We start from the raw sequence: 21,949 nt of genomic DNA on the forward strand, positions 1-21,949 counted from the left end.
TTATTTGTAACGCGGGGGAAGCAAATTTAGCTGATAAACATAAAAAACATGAACTATTTCCAACTTGTATGGTAAACCACAGAAGTACAAATTATTGCCCTATAGAAGAGAGAGTGCAAGTGCAATAAGACAAGGGGTAATGGTTTTAAACTAAGAGAGGGAAGATTTAGACTACATAGAAGAAAGATATTTTTTACAATGAGGATAGTGAAACACTGGCACAGGTTCCCCAGAGAGAGGTGGTAGATGCCTCATCCCTGGAAACATTCAAGGTCAGGTTGGACGGGGCTCTGAGCAACCTGATCCTAGTGGGAGATGCTCGTTGCAGGGCGGTGGGACTAGATGTCCCTTCTACCCTATTCTATGATTCTAAGCGAGCAGCTATGCTAAAAAGCCACCACAGGCTGCTGCACCTCAGACTTTCACTTGAGTAGTTTCATCTCTGAATGCAGACGTGGTGTTTCTGTTGAGTCACGGAGCGCTGTCTCCTGCGGCATCTGTAGGAGTAAGAATAAACGTGTCTCTTTCTCAGTTGTAAAAAGGAACTGAGTTTTTTTCTATGTAGCAATAACCAGTGCAAGAGAAGTGCTATCCTTTGACTAGGCCAGTTGAAAGCGTTGCCTTGTGGTATGAAGTACCACAGTTTTGCAGTGATGGGTGTTGTGGGTTTTGTCTCAAACTAATATGCAACTTTAATTTTTATAGCTGGATTTTCGGACACCCCCAGGATTCGATCGTACACGCAATGCTGAGATAGGCAACAAAGACATTAAATTTAAACATCTGGAGGAAGCCTTTACCTCAGAGCACTGGCTTGTTAGAATATACAAGGTGAAACAACTAGACAACAGAGAGACATTGGATCATAAACCTAGAGTAACCAACATTGTACCGAAACAGAAGTATTTGTCAAAGAAGGTGGGTTCCCAGTGAAGTGACTGAAAGGGGTTGAGGAGATGGCAGTTTATTTTTAACAGTGAATCACATAGCTGGTGAATTATGTATTTCCACTAGCCAGAATGTTACGGATACTGTTCATGTTAGTGTCCAATATCAGACCTGCCTGCTGGTAGTAATTGTTAATTTACTGTCTGCTTAACTTAAAAGCATGTGAAGACACAAGGCTAGATTTTTTTTTTTTAAGGCAGAATGCTAACTGGAAATAGAGTGTGTCACTGGCTGTTACAACTCTTAAGTCTTCATGTAACTGGAATTATAATCTCTAAAGTACAGCAATTCATGTTTCAGTATCTATGGCTCACTAAGTAAATAATGTGGAAGTTGCTTTCTGACTTTGTTTGGAAGTAGTGATGCCTAGAAGTTTAAAAATGGCAATTTTGTATGAAATAAATTAAATATGAAACTTTTGTTGACGGAACTTTAGTGTCTGGCTGCTTACTGTTTGAAGTCATCTTCATGGTTTTCAAACTGTTAGCTGTGGTGGGCTACTTCAGCCTAGTAAGAAAGATGCGTTACCAGCGGAGACCCTTAGCAGTCCTCTCCTTCACAACATCTCTTTTCTATATATTCAAATATATGTTGCAAAAGGAATTCCAGAATCCCATCAGAAACATATGTGTAACGAACTGAACTAGTATAGGTAATAAACTTACACTGCGTCGTGGAAATACAAGTAAAGAATGTTACAGGGTAAAGATGCTAATTTTTGTGATTTGATGCAAGGTCATAAAATAAGGCATTTAGGAGTTGCCACTGAAGCTAGACTTATGTTGAAAGGAAATTATAAGCTTTACTGTGCCTATCATACACTTCAGTGTAATCCTTCATCTTAAGTGACAGACAAGGCTGTATTCATTAACGATAGATGCATTGACCTCACTTAAGCTGTGGCTGTGTTGGTTCTATGTCTAAAGACAGGATAAAAGTTGATGCAAATTATTATCCATCACCAACTCCTGCAGTACAAACAGGCTCCACTTCCCATTAAGGAATGGGAGAACCAGCAAAGAGCGTGGGGTGAACATCTAAACTAGGGTTTCTTAACTGCGTTCTGAGGGCCCCTTAGTAGCCACAGGTTTTCAGCAGTTGCTTCCTTACTGGAAATTCAGTCCCTCTCCTGTCACTCTTCCATGTTAAGAATGACATTGCTCAAGCTCAGAGGTATGATGTGTCTGAGTATTACGTATTAGTTTGTATCTCTCTCTCTTTATATTAAAGTTATATTTAATTGAGATAAGGGAGCCTGCTGGTAAGCACCGCAAAGTGCAGCAAGAGTGGGAGCTGCCTACTGTCTGATGTGTTGTGGCAGGCGTGTTGAGTGTAAAACTCTACCTGCCAGCAGCTAACTGTATTTCTGCAACTTTGAAGTTAATATTACTTAAGACTAACATTAATATTTCCCCCCATTACTACCTTAAAAAAACCAATATCTAAAATAGCTGATAAAGACACATGAGCAGAAAGCGCTAACTAGCCTACAGACCAACAGCAGAAGACTAAAGACTAAAATGTTGTTATTCAGTTTTTCTCTTATTTTTGAAAAATGCTGCTTTGAGCAAATATTACTGTCAGCTTGGTAACTTCTAAGAGAATCAAGTAGTGGAAAAGATGCAAGAAGGTATTTCCAAACAAAACTAACATTTTACACCACTTCTGCTCCTTGGGCATACTAGAGCTTTATCATGTTGGTAAATTATTAATTCTGCCTCAGCACAAGCTTTGAAAACAATCCTACAGATCTGGTAGACGGGGCTTGCAAAAGTACATCTTGTGCAAAAGCAAGTGTTGGGCATGCATTAATAATCCCAACTTTAAAACTAATAACTGGATAATACCTAATTGAGGGTTTACCATTTAAGCTCTTTAAAATCACTCTAAAGATGAGGTGTTGAAATGCACATCATTAAACCGCGGTCAAGACTAAATCATTAACTAATACGTTTTATTCTGTTTTTCTTTTTAGACCTCCAAAAGGAAGCGTGGCTACATTAAGAATAAACTAATTTTAAAGAAAGGCAAGAGACCCAACAGGAAGACAGTTTAAATACACTGTTCTGATTGCTAATACGAAGCAGTTGTCCTTGAGATAACCAGTCTTTGCCTTTAGCTCGAGTCATGTTTCACAGCAACATGAGGGTACAGAACCATCATTGGTCCAGATTATTGTACAAAATTTTCAGGCAATGTCTGATTAAAAATATTGGCTTATTGAGAACAGCTGTTTTAGATTTGTAATGTGAAGCAAGACAGAGCTGCTATCCAAGTCTAGCAGCATTTTTTTTATTGGTACATATTATCCTTCAAATCTGTTGAGAATTTGGACTGACTGCACCAAAGAACCCTGTAATTTGGTCCTTGGCACATGCATACTTGTCAATCTTTTTTGGAAAACACTGTTCAGCTGAATAGCAGCCATATGTAAACTGGAATGGTGAAACCTAAAAATGACTTGTTTTCAACGATTTTAAGAGGAAGCAGAGCTCTCTGAAATGAAACTCTCAAAATAAGTTTCTCCCGTGATTCTTTTTCAATGCGTTTGGTGTTGGGTTTTTTTTCCAGTGTCCTCTTACTCTTGCTGCAGGCTGGTTTTGATCTGGTAAGAAGCGGAGCTGCCGTTTTCACAAGAGATGGCAGGTCAGATTGATTGGATGCTGGTCCAGATTGGCCAAGCTGCTTTAGTTGCGCAGGGGCTTGCAGCATCCCTGCCTTACACTGGCATTTCCCAAGGTAGACACGGCCAGCCTTGCACGCCGTAGATACAAGGGCTAAATCTGTATCCTCCTGACAAAAAAAAATCTGAAACGACAGTAATGAATGCTACAGTAACACACGCCTGAGCACCGTGTAGCGGCGGGTGCTTCAGAACAGAAAATAAAGTATTTTAGGTAAATGTTTACATTGGTACGGCAAGTATAGCCTGTTTAATGGGAAAGAAAAAAAAAGAAAAAAAAGGTTGACAGGTATACAAACCCCCTTTTCTGTGGCTCTCGGAGGTGGAGGATTTGCGAACCTCTGCTCCCCTCTCACTGCCTTTCTTGTGAGGGCAAAAGTTTTTCTGGAAATCTGTTTCTCTGCATTTTTATTTAGAGTGCTTAAATCAATTGAAGAAATTCCTGCTATAGTGCTATTTGCTTTGTCTGTCTTTTATACTGTTTTTTTTAAAGGAAAAAAACAAAAAGTGGTGAAAACTGTCAGATTAAATGCACTAAAATACAAATGGAGACTGAACACGTTCACTTTCCAGCTATAGGAAAACTTTATATCGACTTGAAAATTTTCTTTAATTAAAATGAAAGGGTTTTGCAGTTTGTTTTCCTGCCACAGGTTGTAACTTTTTATAGAAACAAAACTTGCATCATTAATTTGATGTAAAATGCAGAATAGTATGTACCTTTCATGAAGAAAATGTAAATTTACAGTGTTCTGTGAGAATGTTACTGCTGACTTCTTTCCCAAGGTGTAGAATATTTTTTTTGATTTATGAACTCATTTTTGACTCCGATGGTTTATACAGACCAATACTACAGCTGCAACATTTTCACAAAGGTAATTAAATCTGGATTTCTGGCCCCCTGGCGTTTGGAGATTTCATTTTATTTTGTTGCTTTAAAGCTCAATGCAGACCAGTTGTTGACTGTAGGGGAAAATAAAGTTAATTCAAGTTTTGTGTTAAGGGTGTTGTGTCGGTTTTGTTGTGATTAACTTGATAACACGTTGCTTACGCTCCTAGTGATAAATTAAGTCATTCCGACTCCGTAATGCAAATCTGCTGACCTCACGAAGTCGCTGTAATGAAGCCGCAGAAGCTACTTCACATCCTTGCCCTTGCAGGGCTGCTGCTTTGCTGCCATTCCAGGGGGCTGCAATATTTTGGAGAACAGCAGCCGTCTTTCCCCAATGCATGCGTTCGTTTGTTTGCAGTGAATCCTGTGAGCAGCTGGAGCAGCTCAAGCTGTTGCTGTTCCTTACGCAACAAGCGGAAGGGTAATTGTGCGATGCAGGATTTGTGGTATCTTTCTTGCTTCTCCCAAGCACACCTGTATCCTGCCCCCTCGCCACTGCTGCGAAATAAACGCGCTAACATTTGCAAGAACATCTGAAAAGCAGCAGAACAGATGCTGCCGGTCAGGCTGGGGTTTGGCAGTAACTCAGCCTTGGTTTAAAACAAGGCAATAAAAGGTTGCCCTCCCATCTCTAGGTATCTTTACAGTTCTGTCAGATTGTTTTCCATCTCAGCTGACAGCGTTCTCGTCAACAGAGCAGAAACAAGTGACTCGTATCAACAGTTCCAGCATTTTTAAAGCTATGGGAAAGAAAAAAGCGCTAACTACAGGAATGTTAGCAGCCTGGGCCTAAAGTTGCCTGCCGCTTACCTGAGCTTTCTTAAATCTAACTTGATGCCAAGGCTTCTGCCAACATTCTGCACGTAAATGAAATGAAACGTTGGGGTCATTAAGCTACAAAGAAGAAGTGGCAGGTGTTGTATCACCTCCCTCGGTTCCTCGGGAACCTGCAGGCCAGGTTGGGTACCTGGTTGTCCACCTGCATCTGAGAGTTCCTCAGCTCAACTAACTTCTCCCTCTTCTCGCTGAGAACTGAACCACACTCATAGCGGCAAAGAATACGAACATCTTGCATCATTATCAAACATGCCTCCCATACCAGTGTATTTCCTTAGCTACAGTCATTCTTTTATTGTTCTACTAGGTCAAAATTTGAAGATTTTTGAAGCTTAATTGTCACAGAACAGTAAAAGCTGATGGAAAAAAATGCTTCTGCTGGGCTTTGGTCTTCAGTTGCTAAGGAACTAAAACTGCCAGTGCCTAGAAGCCAGCACTGCTGAAGTTCTGTATCACTTGATCAGCGCTGTTGAAAGCAGCGAGGGCAGACAGTACTATTGGTAATCCCAGCAGAAATATTTTGACTTGTGGAAGTAATTCCATAACAGAGGGGGGAGAAAAGTCATTAGTTAAGTATCTTGACAGATTTACTCTTGAAAAAAAAACAACACACCAGTTTTAACTGCTTTGACTCAGCCCTCCATACATATCAGTCCCGCTATGAGTAAAAACTGAAAATAAATGGTATTTGGCTAGGAGTAAAACTCTTCAAACCAAACGTATAAACTGCTGCAAGACACGGCCTTGAAGCAACACAACGAACACAAGTGGGTAATGTTTCCTGTCCTCTTTACAGCGAGTCTTGGTTTTATGCAAAATAGAAAACAAAAAGTGTTCTGGCACCATAGTTTCCAGCACTGTGGATAAATGTTTAAAATAAACCAGAACACTTGAAAGAAAATAAATCTAACACTTGAAAAATGTAGACCAGGATCCATGAAGCCTCTAAAAGCACGTTTTTCCTCCCCATGCAAGTGTCCAATGCTGCAATAATTTAGAGTTGTATTTTAAGAGGTATCTGATCAAGACTCTCTGTTAATGATGAAATGAAATAATGATTTTCAGAAACAAGGGAACACCTCAGCCTGTTTCCTTTTTATTTGTCAAAATAAGGCACGTGTTCCCCAGCCTTTCCCAAAGCCATGGACGTGCCCAGCCCTGTATTCCCGGTGTAGCACTGGCCCCTTGAAACAAAGACTTACCCCTGCCGTGTGTGGCAGCAGGAACGGGGGGGCAAAAACCCCACCCCAGACCAGGGTTCAGCTGACACGTCGCTGCTGTCAGAGCCACGCCAAGAGCTCCCGGGTGCCCTGGGTGTCGTACACCGCTCCTGGACATCCCAGTAACCGACACCAGTCAACTCCCGCTTCAATGGAAAGAGAAAGGGCATCCCACTACTAAATGAAACAAATCTTTTATTCATGAGCATTTGTCGTTTTAAATTCACAAATTATGAAAGGAAGGCAAATCAGAAGAGACTGCCAGAGCATCTTTTAAATGATAAAGGTATAAACTTTCTTTCTGAACATTTCTAATTTAAGAAAGAAAAAGGTTGCATAGGCTTTCTACAGGTGTGCACAAAAAAAAAAAATTAAAAAAAAAATTGAAGTACATGGAGGTTCTTACATTACAATTCAGAGTGTACATTGGCTACTTGAAAAGATTCACTTGCAAATCCAAGACGGCTATTGGAACAACCTACAGAATAAGGCTTATGAATATTTACTTTTCAGTCCTGTAAAATATACTGAACACGTAACTATAAAAAGAATTAATAAAATGAGACGTGTGAATCTTGTTCTGGAATCTCTCGCTGATGGGATCTTTTCAGAAAGGACCATTTTCATGTTTGCCTCTCCCATTTCATTTCTTTGGGAAAGAAAGGGCGGTGATGGCATCAGGGGATTCGTCACAGCGTCAGAACAAAACAAAACATTTCTCAGAGCACAAGCGGAACGTTCTCGGCATGCAGAAACAACCAACCATGCAGACAGAAAAAAGCTTCAATAAATTACAGGCATAAAATTAGTCAAATTTCTCCTTAAAAGAACGGTTACAGCATCTTTGTCACCTTGACAGTCCCACCATCAAAGCTGAAAGAGGTCTACTCTTTCAGGAGCGCAGGCCCGCGCGCCTGCCACAGAGAGAGGTTTTCAATGGCTATTTTTAGGGAGTATGTGGCTTGTTCTTTGGTGCGTGAAAGTCAAAAGTTCTGGGAGGATGTTCCACGTGTTTAACTCTGCAATTCTCAATTGCTCTTTGTGATGGTATTACAAACTGCGTGAATACTTCTAGTTACTTGTCAGACTAACCTCTAGAACAAGAGCGGAGCCGTTATAAAGTTAATTCCTGCAGGTGATCAAAGTACGCGTTTTCCTGATGATGCTTGGTAGTACTTCAGTGATTACTGTGACAGCATCATTTTGGTTTTGTTACAGAAAAACATCAACTATTCCTAAAAATAAGATAATTTTTTCTCCTTTTTAAAAAAAAAAAAAAGTGTCAGTTACAAAACCAAGCTCATAAAGTCCACTTTTTTTTTAAAAAATAGGATTTAAATCATTTATAACATGAATCTTTCTAATGTGCAGAAAAAAGGACACACAAGCAAGACAGAATAGCATTTAGGAGGAAAAAGGAGCCACACCCTCATTAAACAGGGAACTGAAGTTCAAATGTGAAGATCTATTAAATATTATGTTTCCTTGTGTACACGCCTCCGTTTGGCCTTGTTAGTTGCTCAAGAGATTTTTAACATCTACCAAAAATAATAACTATAAAATGCAGGACGCACAAGAACAGATATAAGCAGTGCTTTGACCTAAATATATTTGTGTAATACCTATAAAGCCTAAGTTATTGTATTAAGAAAGCAGACAAAAGGCACAAAATTAATCCGTACTAGAGAAGGTAGGCATCCATGCTACTGTACGTGAGAAACGAGAGCGGTTTCTTTCCGGGGCACTGTAGAAAGCAGCGCTGAGCAGAAGTCAGCACATTTTCCATTTGCCTTTTGTTGCCCCTTCTCTCAAAAACACCTTCACTTGCAACAAACGGGAACTAAAAAGCGACAAAGCCTTAACACCCTTTTAGAATCCACTTTCCTGGTGTCGCAGTGGTTACCTTACAAAGCAAGATCAAGCTACAGCATTGTTTGCCTACTTCTTTTTAGTTTACGGAACAAATTATATCCCATTTCATTAATAAAAGGTAATTGTCTCAGTGTAATACTTTACTAAAATCGTATCTACTTTTGCATCAGAAAATCATTCATCTGAGGAGGCTCGTTACGTCATCTCTATTCATCCAAATATCGCATCCAGGAGCAAACAACGGGGCCAAAAGCACAAGAAATCACAACACGTGTCTGCTCGGAGCCTTACCACAGAATTAAGGGCTCTGACCAGAGGAGCTCGCTCTGATTTCCCGGAGCAGTGTACGGAACCCGCCTCTCGGCTGGTGGGGGCGGCTGACGCCCACCGCAGCGGCACAGGAGGACAGGTCTCCTGTCCCACCTCACCCCCCTCAGCGCACGGCTGGGCTTTTTTAGCATGAACACACCAGCAGTGGTTTGGGTTTTTTACGTGGGGGTGGAAAGCTGAGGCAAGAGTGAGCTGGAAACGCCACCAGCTACATCGGCCAGAAGGGATTTAGCGGGACACGTAACCCAAAAGCATCGGCATGAGAGCAGCCAGAGAACATTCAGCAGCGAGATGGAAATGAGCAGAGCAGCTGGCTGACTGGTGACCACGGGTCCACTCAACAGCTGGAAATACGAACAAACAAACAAGTGAGGACGCAACAGGTTAGTGCCAACAACGTTCTGGAGAAGGTATTGCTACTTCTTATAAGATGGCAGAAAATTCACACTCGTAAGTGACAGGGAACATGCTCTTAAATCAGCATCCCGGAGAGCGAGCGCGCGCGCGCTGTCAGTGTATCATTCTTACGTCAAAGTGAGTGACTGTTTAGACAGAACGGCTGCCATTAAGTGACGCGTCACGTTTTAAGTGCAAAACATTTTTGGCAAAAGTGAAAAATAGAAAAACCTTAACCGGTACTAATAAAAAAGTATTTTCTTAAATACTAGCATAGGGCCTGATCCTGCAAGCACACAACTCGGGGAACCCCAGCTGAGTCCAGCCGGAGTTCTGTGCCCTAACACTTAGAGGAAAAAGGTCTGTAAATCGCCATTAGTGTTTATACTTGTTTACATGTAGTGTAAATAATACACACACAGGCACATACACACTGCGTGTACATATGTGTGTATATATGGACGTGTGCGCGTGTGTTTGTGTACCCATACACACAAAATGGCTCCTGAATAAACGTGAGCTTGTGGTTATTTTGAGATGCATCATTCACAGTATATATAGCTTCTCGTTTGTGTCTTGAAGTTATATACTGTATCATTTCAATGCCTTTAAGGTAAAGTTATGAGGCAACTGCTCTGTCCCGTCAGTGGGTCTTCCAGAGAGGATTCAAGTACAGCCAACCATCGCCCTGCAAGAAAAGCAGAGTTTACAAACAAGATTTATACATCCTGGATCTGCGTGTGTCCACATAAAAGCTAAAATAATACCAATCAGCACAAGCAACCATCTCGGTCATCTGAAAATTCTGCGCTCAATGAGTTTACAAGTAATCTGGGCAGAAGGGAGAAAATTACAAGGGGGAAGAGAAGCCATGGGATGACGCAACAGCTGAGCTGCTGGTTTAAACAGCTGCACAGAGCGGCTCACTTAACAACAGAGTCACATCCTCGCTCCCTCGGGCCGTCTTACTTCCCTTCCCCCCTGCCTCTAAGGAAGGGCAAGGATGAACTTAGTAAAACTTGTTTCATTTCAAGCAGATGAAACCCAAGACTGTGTTTAAGATGTCTGTGCTTACTTATATTGGACAAATATCCCTAGATCATGTTCACGGAATCACAGAATGGTAGGGGTTGGAAGGGACCTCTGGAGATCATCTAGTCCAACCCCCCTGCCAGAGCAGGGTCACCTAAAGCAGGTTGCACAGGAACGCGTCCAGGCGGGTTTTGAATGTCTCCAGAGACGGAGACTCCACCACCTCTCTGGGCAGCCTGTGCCAGGGCTCTCCCACCCTCAAAGCTGACCTCCACTTTAGGTCAAGATTAGTGGGGGTTGTGAGTACACCACACTTGTAAATTAAGGTGCGGATTTTAAGGTAAAAAGCATAGCTTTAGGTGCCTAACATTAGGTACCAAAAAATTCCAGTTAAAATAAATCTAACCGAAGGGAAGTGAACAAGTTTACAAAACGGACACGGGGCGATCCATTGCTCTTCTTTAAGAGCCAAATTCTGACAAAAATAAAGTTTAAAAAATAAATATGTCATCGCTACATAACACCACTAGCCCGTGGTGAAGACCGCAGAGAAGAACCCCGCTGTTTGCACGAAGAGGCTACTGGTCTCGAACGCATGTACCTCTTTGGCAAAATATTTTGGTTTCCACGGGGTTGTGAGAGCCACCCGTTGCCTCTCCTCCGCTCGCTGCCTCTCTTCAAGGCGGTGCTTGTGTTCTGTCGCTGCGTCGATGTTACCTTCTTTCAGAGAATTGGTGACGTGTTGCCAAAGGTGCCTGCGTGACGGAGAAGGAGCACAAGCGACAGAGTGAGAACTTCTGCCCCAGACAGCAGCACGGTGTCGGGCACACTGATTTTTGCAAGGCACGTAGTTTGTGAACCATCCCTCCTCCCGCTTAGTCATCGCGTTTGCGGACCACATTTTCAGATTTACTCAACTCCCAGTATTTTGCCACGTAAGTTAACTTTCGTTCGTGTTCCTGACTCTTCACGACCTGAGCGTTCTTCTCAAAGCAGATAGATTTATTATTATTTCCTGTTGACGTTCTTTACTGATGATCCACCCCCAAAATGACATGCGCTTATTCCGTGTTTATTCGCAGTTAATTTTTTAATTACAAGGGAATGTTAGCCAAAAGCACATTGAACTGGGATACTGACTGTTCCCACCAGGTTACTGACAGAGGAACTGATGCACTGATTCTAGGGAGCCCTTCTAGGTCTGTGGTCCATATTCCCAGCCAACAATAATTATCAGTATATAACCAAACTTATTTTTCCGCACGACTGACCACATTCAGATGCAACGACTTCTCACACTGTATTAGCCTAGGAGAAACTTTGCCCAGAAAAATACCGAGAAGAAACTGACTGCAGCTTTCGCATATTTCCAGGGCTGTTTAAATGAGTTTCTGTTTACAATCTGATAAACTGCATGTCCTGCAGAAACACCGGATAGTTGTAATTTGTTTACGAGTATCCAAAAAATGCAATAAATACACTGCAGAGCTACTGGTTTCCTTATTTACTCCAAGCTTTCTGTTCCTAAACTACAGGGGAGAAATGAGTTCTTGATAAGCAAGCCTGTCTAGAAAGCAGAAAACCATATCTGACCCTGCACAATGACTCAAGACAGTTTTGTACAATAAAGAGAACATATTTACAGATAATAAAATGAGGCTTAACTCATGTTTTTAAATCCTCCAATCAAATGTTCCTAAATTCAATAAAATTATTGATTTTTCTGAAGATAAGCGCCAACAGTTATTGACAGCGAAGAACAGAACATTTTTTTTTTTCTAATGTACCTAGTCATAGTTTGGCATGTGATGTGGGTGCTGAGAGCCCTAAAACCACGTGTGTGTGTATTTATATCTCACATTGGATCATATTTTACATTTTTTTATACATACACATATTCTAAAATATATAAAACATGAAATTCCAGGTAAATCATAAGACACAACATTACTTGTAACAAACTAACCTGACTACCACCTTACAATCACTCAAAAAAGCAGGCGCAAACACCGCATTACCATTTTCCAAATGCTCATTAAAACGCAGACAAGCATCTTCCCCCTCTACAAAATTGATGTATACGTCGCTATAATGGAATTTATGTTCCAACGCACCAATACACAGCTTCGGCTATTTGTGCCTAGATTAATGTGCTGCAGGAAGCGCGGCGGTTCTGAGCCACACCGTTTATGACTGCAGTTTGCTTCCCTCTTCTCTTTCCACCCAAGGTTCACTGCAATGAACGCTGCAATGCCTCTGCCCTTACCTTGATTCCAGCGGGCCTTGCTTTGCTATCGGCCTAATCTTTTTCCTGATAACAGGCAGTTTGCTAGTGTCGATCACTTTGGTTTCTCCGTTGCTGTAAGTAAATTCCAGCGTCCCGTTCCATTCTCCCTGTGCCTTGCATACAATGGTGTTGGTGGGATTGTGTTTCACTTCGGCCGTAACCCTAATTCAAGAGGGAAGAAAAAAAGACCATGGAAATAACTGGTACCATTTATTATCAGCATATTGAAAGCACTACCGCAGGGAAGGCTACAAGCAGCTTTCTACATCTACAAAGTAATTTTTCAAGCAGAAGTAGTGACGCTGCATCCAAAAAGGAAGACTCAACCCAAGAAAGCTCTGCTAACACAGCAACAGCCTTTGGACAACCTTCTCCCAGAGTACAGCTGACCCAACGTAAAACTCTGACGCTCGGCTCTAACCCAGAACTGTTCACCTCATCAGCCTGAAAAACTGCTCCCGACACTCACGTGACATTTGCAGTACACGTGTTGTTTTCACACCTGAACACAAAGCTGTCAGACAACTAAGTCAAAGACTTCAGGTACCTTTATCTTCTTTAGCTCGGTGAGTTTACTTCTCAGCTGCTGAGACACAGCTATGATTAAACCTACCCAAGTGGTCCAAGAACTGGTCTGAGAGCGAGCAAAATAGATTGGTAGGGCTGGAAAACCAAAATGCAGGGAGTAGTTTTGTGTGAGTGTCTCTCTCTAAGAACACACAGAGATATGCTTTAGCAAGCCACGCCAAGTAATAATCTGCAACCTCAATTAAATTTTTAAATTAGTAGACTCATACAGCACAACTTTGCCCAGTTTTCACTCAGCCTGATGGCATCAATTATTAATCGACACCTTTTAGAAAAGCCCTTGTCGAAACAGCCCGTGTCAGTATTGGCCTGAACACAATATTGAAATGGTTGACATGCATATGGAAGAATAATTAGGCCAACTGAAACAAAACAGAGGTAACTGTGGAAAACCACACCATCCCAACAGGCAACACAGCCTTGTCATGGACACTGCTACAGCCCGCAGCAGAACAAGAAAGGGGTCTGCGTACGTTAATGACCAGGCCATCAACTTGAGCATGGAAGCAAGAGAGGAAGCTGTCTTGCACAGTGCCTTTTCACACCCTTAATAAAAGAGCACCAAAGACACATAAATAATATTTTCATCATCTGTTTCAGCGCAGAAGTGGGGGTTCCCAGCAGGGAGCTACTGCTCTGGGCAGCGACACTTTTGCTTCTCTCCTCCTTACAGGAGCTCCACTGGAACACCAGTTCGTCTACAAGACTCACACAGAAGGAGCAGCAGCTGGTGTAGCAGAAATATTGCCTTTTCTACAGACGTTTTTCTGATCCTGCACTTACAGCAATTTTTACAAGCAACAAAGCCTGGAAGAATACATTCACTTTAGTTTAATGAGAGAAATATATCCAAGTCAGTTAAACGATATAAAATGTATAACTACAATAAACTGTGCTCTAAAGCTGTACGTCATCTCAGACACTAATAGGAAAAGAAATTTAGATAACTGACTATAAAATACTCCAGCAGAAGAACCTAACAGACACCCAGGAGTCTTTCTATTGAAATCCGGTAGCAGGGAAACAAGAATAAGACAGTAATTTCCATACCTGTGGACCTTCCCGCCGTAGAACGGCTTGGTGTGGAAGGTGACGGTGGCAGAATAGCCCGTTCTGGCACAATTGATGTTGACTTTCCCTCCAAGCTCCACCCATGGGATGGTAAGTATCGAGCGAGCATAGGCACTAGGCAGGGTGAAAACATACTCTTCTTCATGTTCCATCAAGTAAAGAACACCTACGTAGGAAGAAGGTTGAAAGTGAAATGATAAAAAGTTCACTGATAAGACCTGATGGTCACCAACCAATGACTGTCATCAAAATGTCCTTCCACAGAGAGCACAACGTGCAACTTGCCTTGAAGGAGGGTACTGTCTGCTAAGGAAAAAAAAGTCTGCCCTCTGGAACAAATTTCTTCAAACAAGCATTTTCAAAAGCACACAATTTGAATGTGTACCCTGGGGTCCATCATGGTACCAAACAGCTTATCAGAAAATCGGACTGGATTACTTATTTCATATTCCTGACAAGCAATAAACTGTTAAAGCTGGGGGAAAAAAAAAAAAATTCTTGCAAAAAGCCACACTGAATATTCAGATGCTCACTCAATGTCATGCCATAATCTCTCTCCAGAAAAAACACGGGCATGGCCAAAGGACTCTTCAGTTCTTCATTCAATCAGACACAACCAGGTCCTCTCCATCAATTTCTTACTGACGCGTTTGCTGGTGGGAGTGAAAGGCTCTCCCTAGGTCTGCTCGGGTGCAACTAGGACACACGCTTAAGGAAGCCTTCTAGAAATTCCCTACGAGTTTGCTCCTTCATTTCCAAATGCCTGGTTTTCCCATACAGCCTTTGCAAAAGTCTCGCGTAACCAACGAGGGGCCACCAGCCCCACTGGTCTATTACCACTGGGACCAATGTCTCTGCCATGCAGAGAAAATCACTGGCAATTCTGTTCTTTAAAGGCTCCTGCAACCTGAGCGTTGTGGGGTTGCAACTAAAACCAACAACATGCAGCAGCAGTAATTTTACAAGATTATTTGGAACTACAAAGAAAGCTGCATGTCTCATCAGATCTTAGCTTCCCCTGGTGTTAAGGATACACCTCTATCCCCACCACAGCTGTAGTTTGGTCTTCAGGATGACAAAGAACAGGATGTAAGACGGAGTAAAGAGGACCTTAAACCTTGCACACAGAATTAGATCATGACAAATATCTGTAGCATATTTTTGATTAGAGTTTTACACTCTTTTGTGTCCCATTTAATGACTGCCTAAAGGTAAAAAGAATTACAGCTTTGAAAATAATTTTTCACAACAGAGATTGAAAGTAACCCATCACAGGAAGCACTTAGAACCCAGAAATATTTGGAAAAAAAAAAAAAAGCAGGAAAATTATCTTCACATAGTAATAGTATCTGCTGAGAAACAAGATGAACTTGAGCCAATCGGCCTTCACCCTGGGGCAGACAGGGGAAGAACGCATTGTTGTGGTATTAATTTGTCTATCTGTTTAAGGGAACAATGACATTAATTTTGGAAAGTGATCTGACATGTAATGATGAAAAGGCACTAAATAGGAACAAGGCACCAGTTCTGCCAACATAAAAATATTCCCTTAACACTGTGTGAAAACACAAACCTAAAAAACATTCAAAATTTGAAAGCACAGAGCTCTAACAGAATAATCATCTTAAATATTGGCTCCAATTAATAGAACTAAACGCAGGCACAGGAAGCTCTGCAACTTGTCACTTCTGCCTTCTGAAAATGTTCCACAGGCAAACATCTTTTGCAAACCAGAATAGTTTTGTGCAGTCGTTCTCAGGACTTCTGCAACCTCAGCCTGCCACCAGTGACACTGCCAGCGCTTCTGCTCCGACGACTCGGAGACAAACGAGCTGGAGAGTGCACAAGCACGAACAATGCGATGTCTTCAATGGACCTTTAATCATTTTGCCTCGGCAAGTCACAACTTCCTGGTGTCACGTGCTGAACCCTGCCCGGCATGGAAGAGGCAGGACACAGCTGGAACACACACCCACACAGCTGGAACACACACCCACGCTGTCTCAAGCTTCCTCAACGCCACAGCTGCAGGTAAAACCAAGCTCGTCACGCTGCAGGAAGGCTGAACTACCCCCAGGACACCCAGCCAGGATGAACTTCTACTCAAAAAAGACAACTCTGCTTATCAAACTCATTAAACGGGTGCTAAAACAATATTAAATTAATAAAGAACAATCAAGAAGTCTTTTAACTGGATGATGATATTCAAAAAGGACCACAGAAAGCTAACGGGTGCTGATCAAACGCAGACAGGAAACCCGACGGTCTGCAGTGGGGCACGTTCCACATAGAGAACTGCAACAGGTTTTAGACTCAGGTCTGACAGGTTTCCTTTCTCCTCCTCTTCCCCTTTATTCTTCACCTTCTTCATTAACAGTCACGAGCAACAGACACGCAGCAGCAACCCACGAGGGTTGGCCCACGAGGCCACGTTTCCTCCGTCTTAATGGCTGAAGCACAGACACAATCCTTCCACAGTCCAAAAGCACAGTCCACCCGGAAGCATCGGCTTCCAACGCGACAGTTTTTGGGGTTTTGTTGTTGTGAGGGTTTTGTGTTCGGTTGGCTTTTTTTTTTTTTTAAAGACAGAAGGTCTAACAGCAGTAGGTGTGGTGCTCGCCACTGGGGGAGAACCTCCTCCTACTCCCCCAGGCCCAGCCGTCCTCCGCTGACCGTCACGGCGCGTCCCCACCGTCAGAGGAAACTGCCGTGACAAACACCATTTCCTTCTGGGTTAGTATGGGTTTGCTTTTTGTCTCTCTGACGGGATCGATAGCTTTCTTCCTCCACACCCGAGCGGGAGGGAGGCAGAGCTCTAACGAACGCTGCCAAGCACACCGAAAAGTGAACAGCAAATAACAGCCGTGACCTTCAATGCAAATATTTAACCACCACAGCAGGTTAGAAATTAAAAACTGAACCCAGCTCTCTTGGCAGTATTTTTAGCACCTGGTAGCGTATTTTTTGAATTCCTTAAACACCTGAATAAACACATTTTTAATGAAATGGCTATCTCACTTGAAATGGGACTCCAGCTCAATAATTATAATCTAAAAAAGAATAAAGGGATGATTTGAAATATCCGCAACTTGATACTACTTTTGGTATTAACGTGACTGCTAGCTTTGCATTCTGGCGTTTGCAGAGTCCACGTGCAAAACCTCATTCAACCGAAGCACCCTGAAGACCGTGGCTGCACCACCACGTCTGAACGGAGCCCTGCGCGCTCGGACGGAAGAGGAAGCCAAAATGACGCCGAGAGTCACGGCTGGTAACTGCCACCACAATTGGAATTCGTGCCTTACACCCTGCTGAGTTTAAATCTTGAGAAATTAAAGGCAGAAAAACTAAAAACTAACGGTTATTTTGAAAAGCGTTGCGTACTTTTAACATCTGCTTATAAGTATCACCGCATTGTGACTGATGTTTAAAAATATCTGCTGGAAAATACACAGGCTATTTTTCTTCTTTTTTGTAAGCGACTATTCATTTTTAGTTTAAAAATGGCTATAAGTAAATATACATGAAAAGTTGCAGAAGATTCTCCCATTTTCAGTAACATTTCCTCCTCTCACATCAAATAATTATTTCAGAAACTACAAATTCCTTTAAAAAAAAAAAATCTTAAGTATTTATAGGCGGCTATTATGCATGGAAGAACGCACCAGATAAATACTCTGGGAGGAACAGTGGATTTAGTAATCTAGTCTATTCGAAAAAAATCCCACAGAGAAGGGTGAATTTTTTTATAAGCAAGTGTGGAATTCTGAAATTCCCCCTTGCAATGTCCTCAACACCATTTACTCCAGCTTTTGAGTAAGGCAACATATTCACAGCCATGCTCCTTTCCACGACTCCTCAGCCTGCATTAAAGGAAGTGATGTTCAGGGCATATAATTTTCCCTGTTTGACTATTACACCTCCCTCACCAATGCTGCAGCTTTGTGAATCGATTTTCCTGTAACACATATTGACAAAATACCCAGAGAAGGCTCTGGATCAATAAGCTGCAGAAGAGGCATGTGAAATTTAATGCTTCCCACCGATTTTATGGAGATCAATCTGAACAACAAATGGTACGTGGGACACAAACGGCCTAGGGCAGTTTCCTAATTTAACAGGCTCCTCACTCTGCATTATTTGTAACACGGCACAAACAGGAGTAAGTTACATCTGGGATGGACCCCACACGGGTGTGGGGCATCACCAGCTGTACAGAATCGCACCGGAAAACATGAGATGCCAGAAACGGGTTCTTATCGTCTCGTAAGTGTTCCAGCGAGCTGCGCTGCACTGCTCATTTTCCAAAGGCTGGAGCCATTTGCTAAATTAAGTAATGAGTGCCATGCCATACGGAAACCATTCTGAAACCACTGGGCTAAAAAATATTAATACAAAAATTAGTACTAGGGAAATATTTAGGTTGCTCTAGTTGCATGGAGCAGTCAATCTTTGGGACTGGTAAATTAAAAAGTCACTAATGTCTCAGGAATAGAAATTATAGACCTGTACAACCATAAATAACATACACATACATATATTTGAACAGGAGACCAAAAAAAAAAAAAGAGAAAAAACATTCATTGTTTTCATTTAGATTTATCCTGGAAAGCACATTGAATCTTTTCCATACCTACCAAATATTTTCACGGTTGACTTCAATTTAAAAAAAAATAATAATAATTTTGGAAGCCTACACCTCACTAGTTTTTAAAACATTTAAAATAGCAGGAGTGAAAACACAAGACAGAACTACCCACTTGATAGTACAGAGCAATCCACTTAAACATACTTTATACTCTCTGCAAAATTAACCCATGAATCAAAGGTGACACTTTCAGTTGGATTTTGCCACTTTAGAACAATACCCAAGAGCAGAAAAGGAAAACGCAGAGCCCACACTGAAGTGTGCTCACCACAGCCTCTTCCACTAAAGCATCCTTATCCTACTACCAGTATCTGTTTGAAGATTCTTTGGACCACGTAAAACACATTAAATATTTACATTGACTCTCCCATCCCTTGCTAATTTAAATCTTAATGTGATCCTATTCATTACACCCTCTTCTCCTCCCTCACTCTCTCATTAGTACATAATTAACATTAACCAGAATTAGGGACTGCGCATGCAACATGAATTCTTTTATGCAAAATACCCTCTCTTCTATTGAGGCTAGCTTTCTCATGAGGAAACTCAATGCAGAATACTCTGAAGAATGGGGGGTTTGTTACATAGTGAAGAAAAAAATTGAGACATTTCATTAGCAAGCCAGATTTAGACCCCTCATAACCACAGATGAAGGGCTAGCATATAAAACAGCTTCTCACACGGGTTTCCAGCAGTGCTTTCCTACTCGTTCTGTATCTCTGCAACTGATACTTACTTTGAATCAACAAACAAAAATCACAGATAGAAAAAAAATAATCTTAAGTCACTTTGAGGTGAAACATACACTAAAAATTGTACAATAAAGATATTGAGCTGTACCCTTTGCGTGACAGGACCATACTGTCCTTAAATCCCCTAATTCTTTAAATTCTTATAGAAGCCTTTGTATTTCCATGACATCCTATTTCAGCGTATCCTCTGCTGCTTCTAACAACAAAGCATAAAAAGCAACATGCTCTATACATCTGAGGACAATGTGACAAGTTAGAAAAATACACTTCAAAAACACCACAGAAACATTACCGGCATATTCCTTACACAATAACAAGTCCGAAAATCCAGTGCTCCTTTATTTCTGTGAATAGCCAACCGCAGCAGTAAAAGCTTCATTGAATTGTTTGAAGGGCACACACAGAACTATTCACTAGAGAGCAAAGTTTCAAAACACATCACAGTCCAGCGGCTACTTTTTTCTGGTTCAGCACTCTTTTCCCAAGTACTCGCACTGACCTCAATCTAACGCAGAATTTATACGTAGGCAGCCCATGAGAAAGAAACATCTGCAGCAGATCCTAATTTTTGCACAGCTTGACACATCTACACACCAACTTAATTAGGAAGATTTCCCTGGGACTAAAATAAATTTTAAAAAATTTTGAAGAAAGTGTAGTTTTGAGTGAATAAACCACACTTTTAAACCCAGGCTGTTGGGTTTAGGCTGGCTGTCTTCAGATGACCGAAAAGCTTCGGTGGTACAACTTCTTGCTGCCTATTGCCAGCCCTCAAACATGCAACAGAAACGCTTGGGCTGCACTGGAGTTTCTCCACCACATCCCAGAAATGCTCTCACTGCAAAGCCACATGCTTCTGCACTGCTTACCTGAACAAAAAAAGATGAATGGTAACTATGAACTGGTAAATCCAAATGTCCTCCCATCATAAAGACAGCAGCAAACCTTGCAATAAAAGAGTTCACCACTGCAGATGCTCCCCAAAGGCCGCCTCCACTCATGGGATATCTCCAGGATCATGAAAAAAGGGGATAGAGGAGAACTTATTCTCACAAACACACATTAAACAATCCTCGGGGCAGGGAAGTGGTTAATTCCTGGACCCTTTCTCTCTCAAAACTGGGACACATCAGGACTTTGAAGTCTTAAATAATCCCCACAGTAGACACCCCCAATCCCAGGGAACTCTGTGTGCCAGCAGCAAGAAAATTTCCCTACTCCTACATAATCATAAGTGACTTTGTGTTTAATTTTATTTCCATTAAATAGCTCCCTTCACTGAGAAAAAGAGTACTAGGAACGAATATGTACCGGAAAAATGCAGCAAGTCAAACCAGTGACTCAGGCTGGCAGCGCTACAGTCAGGAGACAGACAGAAAGACCAATTTCCCTTCTGACACTCCCTTCCCAACTTCCTTAACTCCGTATTAAAAGCAAAATACCTAATTCCTAATACGGAAACAGCTGTGATATTTTAGACTTTAACTATCACAACAATACCAAATACAGTAGTAAGGAAGTTCCGTGGCTCTTCTATGAAAAAGGGAATATAGTGCCATCAGGAAAGAAGCTACTTTAACCCTTTCTACTGTTTGAGCTTGTTCTTCAGTTCTAGCCAGTAGAAATATCTGCATGTTTCCACCATAATTGTTTTGTTGTTATTACTAAGCAAAACCAAATCACTACATTTCCCACTCTACTTTTTATTACTCCCTTTAATATCATAGTATTTAACATAATGATGACAAAAGGAAGCATTTACTGTAAGTTGTCCTGGTACTTCTGAGATTACAGTCAAAAAACTGGTTAAGAAAAAACACTAAAAGCCATACATGGGAAATTACCCTCAAATGGCAAGAGGGACTGATTAAATTGCTTAGAAACATTAAATCAATACATTAGCAGTCAGTAACGACACTGGAACAGGTGCATTTATCGGTTCAGATCATCCATTAAGAATGTGTTATGATTCTCCATATTTCAGAATTTGTGTTGAGCAATAACTGCTCACAAAGCAGACCGCGTATATATGATATAGCAAATCCCAATCTATAACTCAACTACACGACTGTCTATAAAGCTTGAGATGATACACTAACTTTGTAAACACTGCAGAAACCATGATTCTTTGCAGAAACTATGAAAAAAGAATGACAGGCTTAAGTAAAAACATGTTCTTTCCCATAGCTTTGTTCCAGTTGTGAAACTGTTCCATACCGAATCGTATATTACTTTAAAAGTGAGCAAGACAAACAAAAATGTTCTTACAGAATATGCTGTCAGTAGCCATTTGCTACAGCAACTTAATTATATCTGAACTACAGTCATATGTTAACAGACTCACATACAAAAGCACATATTTATAAATGGAATGTGTGTCACATTACGCCTGG

The 21,949-nt window shown here is 41.4% G+C and overlaps 2 protein-coding genes across 2 annotated transcripts in view; one reads left to right on the forward strand and one right to left on the reverse strand.

Annotated features, from left to right (window-relative positions):
• Positions 1-4,633, forward strand: part of STT3B (STT3 oligosaccharyltransferase complex catalytic subunit B) — a 53,453-nt gene extending 48,820 nt beyond the window's left edge. Inside the window, exons 15-16 of the mRNA XM_063325242.1 lie at positions 706-918; positions 2,924-4,633. Coding sequence (XP_063181312.1) covers positions 706-918; positions 2,924-3,004 — 294 coding nt within the window. The 3' untranslated portion in view covers positions 3,005-4,633. The remainder of the gene's footprint in view (positions 1-705; positions 919-2,923) is intronic.
• Positions 4,634-6,757: 2,124 nt separating this feature from the next.
• Positions 6,758-21,949, reverse strand: part of OSBPL10 (oxysterol binding protein like 10) — a 118,109-nt gene continuing 102,917 nt past the window's right edge. Inside the window, exons 9-12 of the mRNA XM_063325243.1 lie at positions 14,136-14,322; positions 12,477-12,659; positions 10,812-10,965; positions 6,758-9,866 (exon numbers count right to left, since the gene is read on the reverse strand). Of these exons, the coding sequence (XP_063181313.1) occupies positions 9,822-9,866; positions 10,812-10,965; positions 12,477-12,659; positions 14,136-14,322 (569 nt within the window). The 3' untranslated portion in view covers positions 6,758-9,821. The remainder of the gene's footprint in view (positions 9,867-10,811; positions 10,966-12,476; positions 12,660-14,135; positions 14,323-21,949) is intronic.

The sequence above is a fragment of the Chroicocephalus ridibundus genome, chromosome 2 (assembly GCF_963924245.1).
Source record: "Chroicocephalus ridibundus chromosome 2, bChrRid1.1, whole genome shotgun sequence".
NCBI classification, from domain to species: Eukaryota; Metazoa; Chordata; class Aves; order Charadriiformes; family Laridae; genus Chroicocephalus; species Chroicocephalus ridibundus.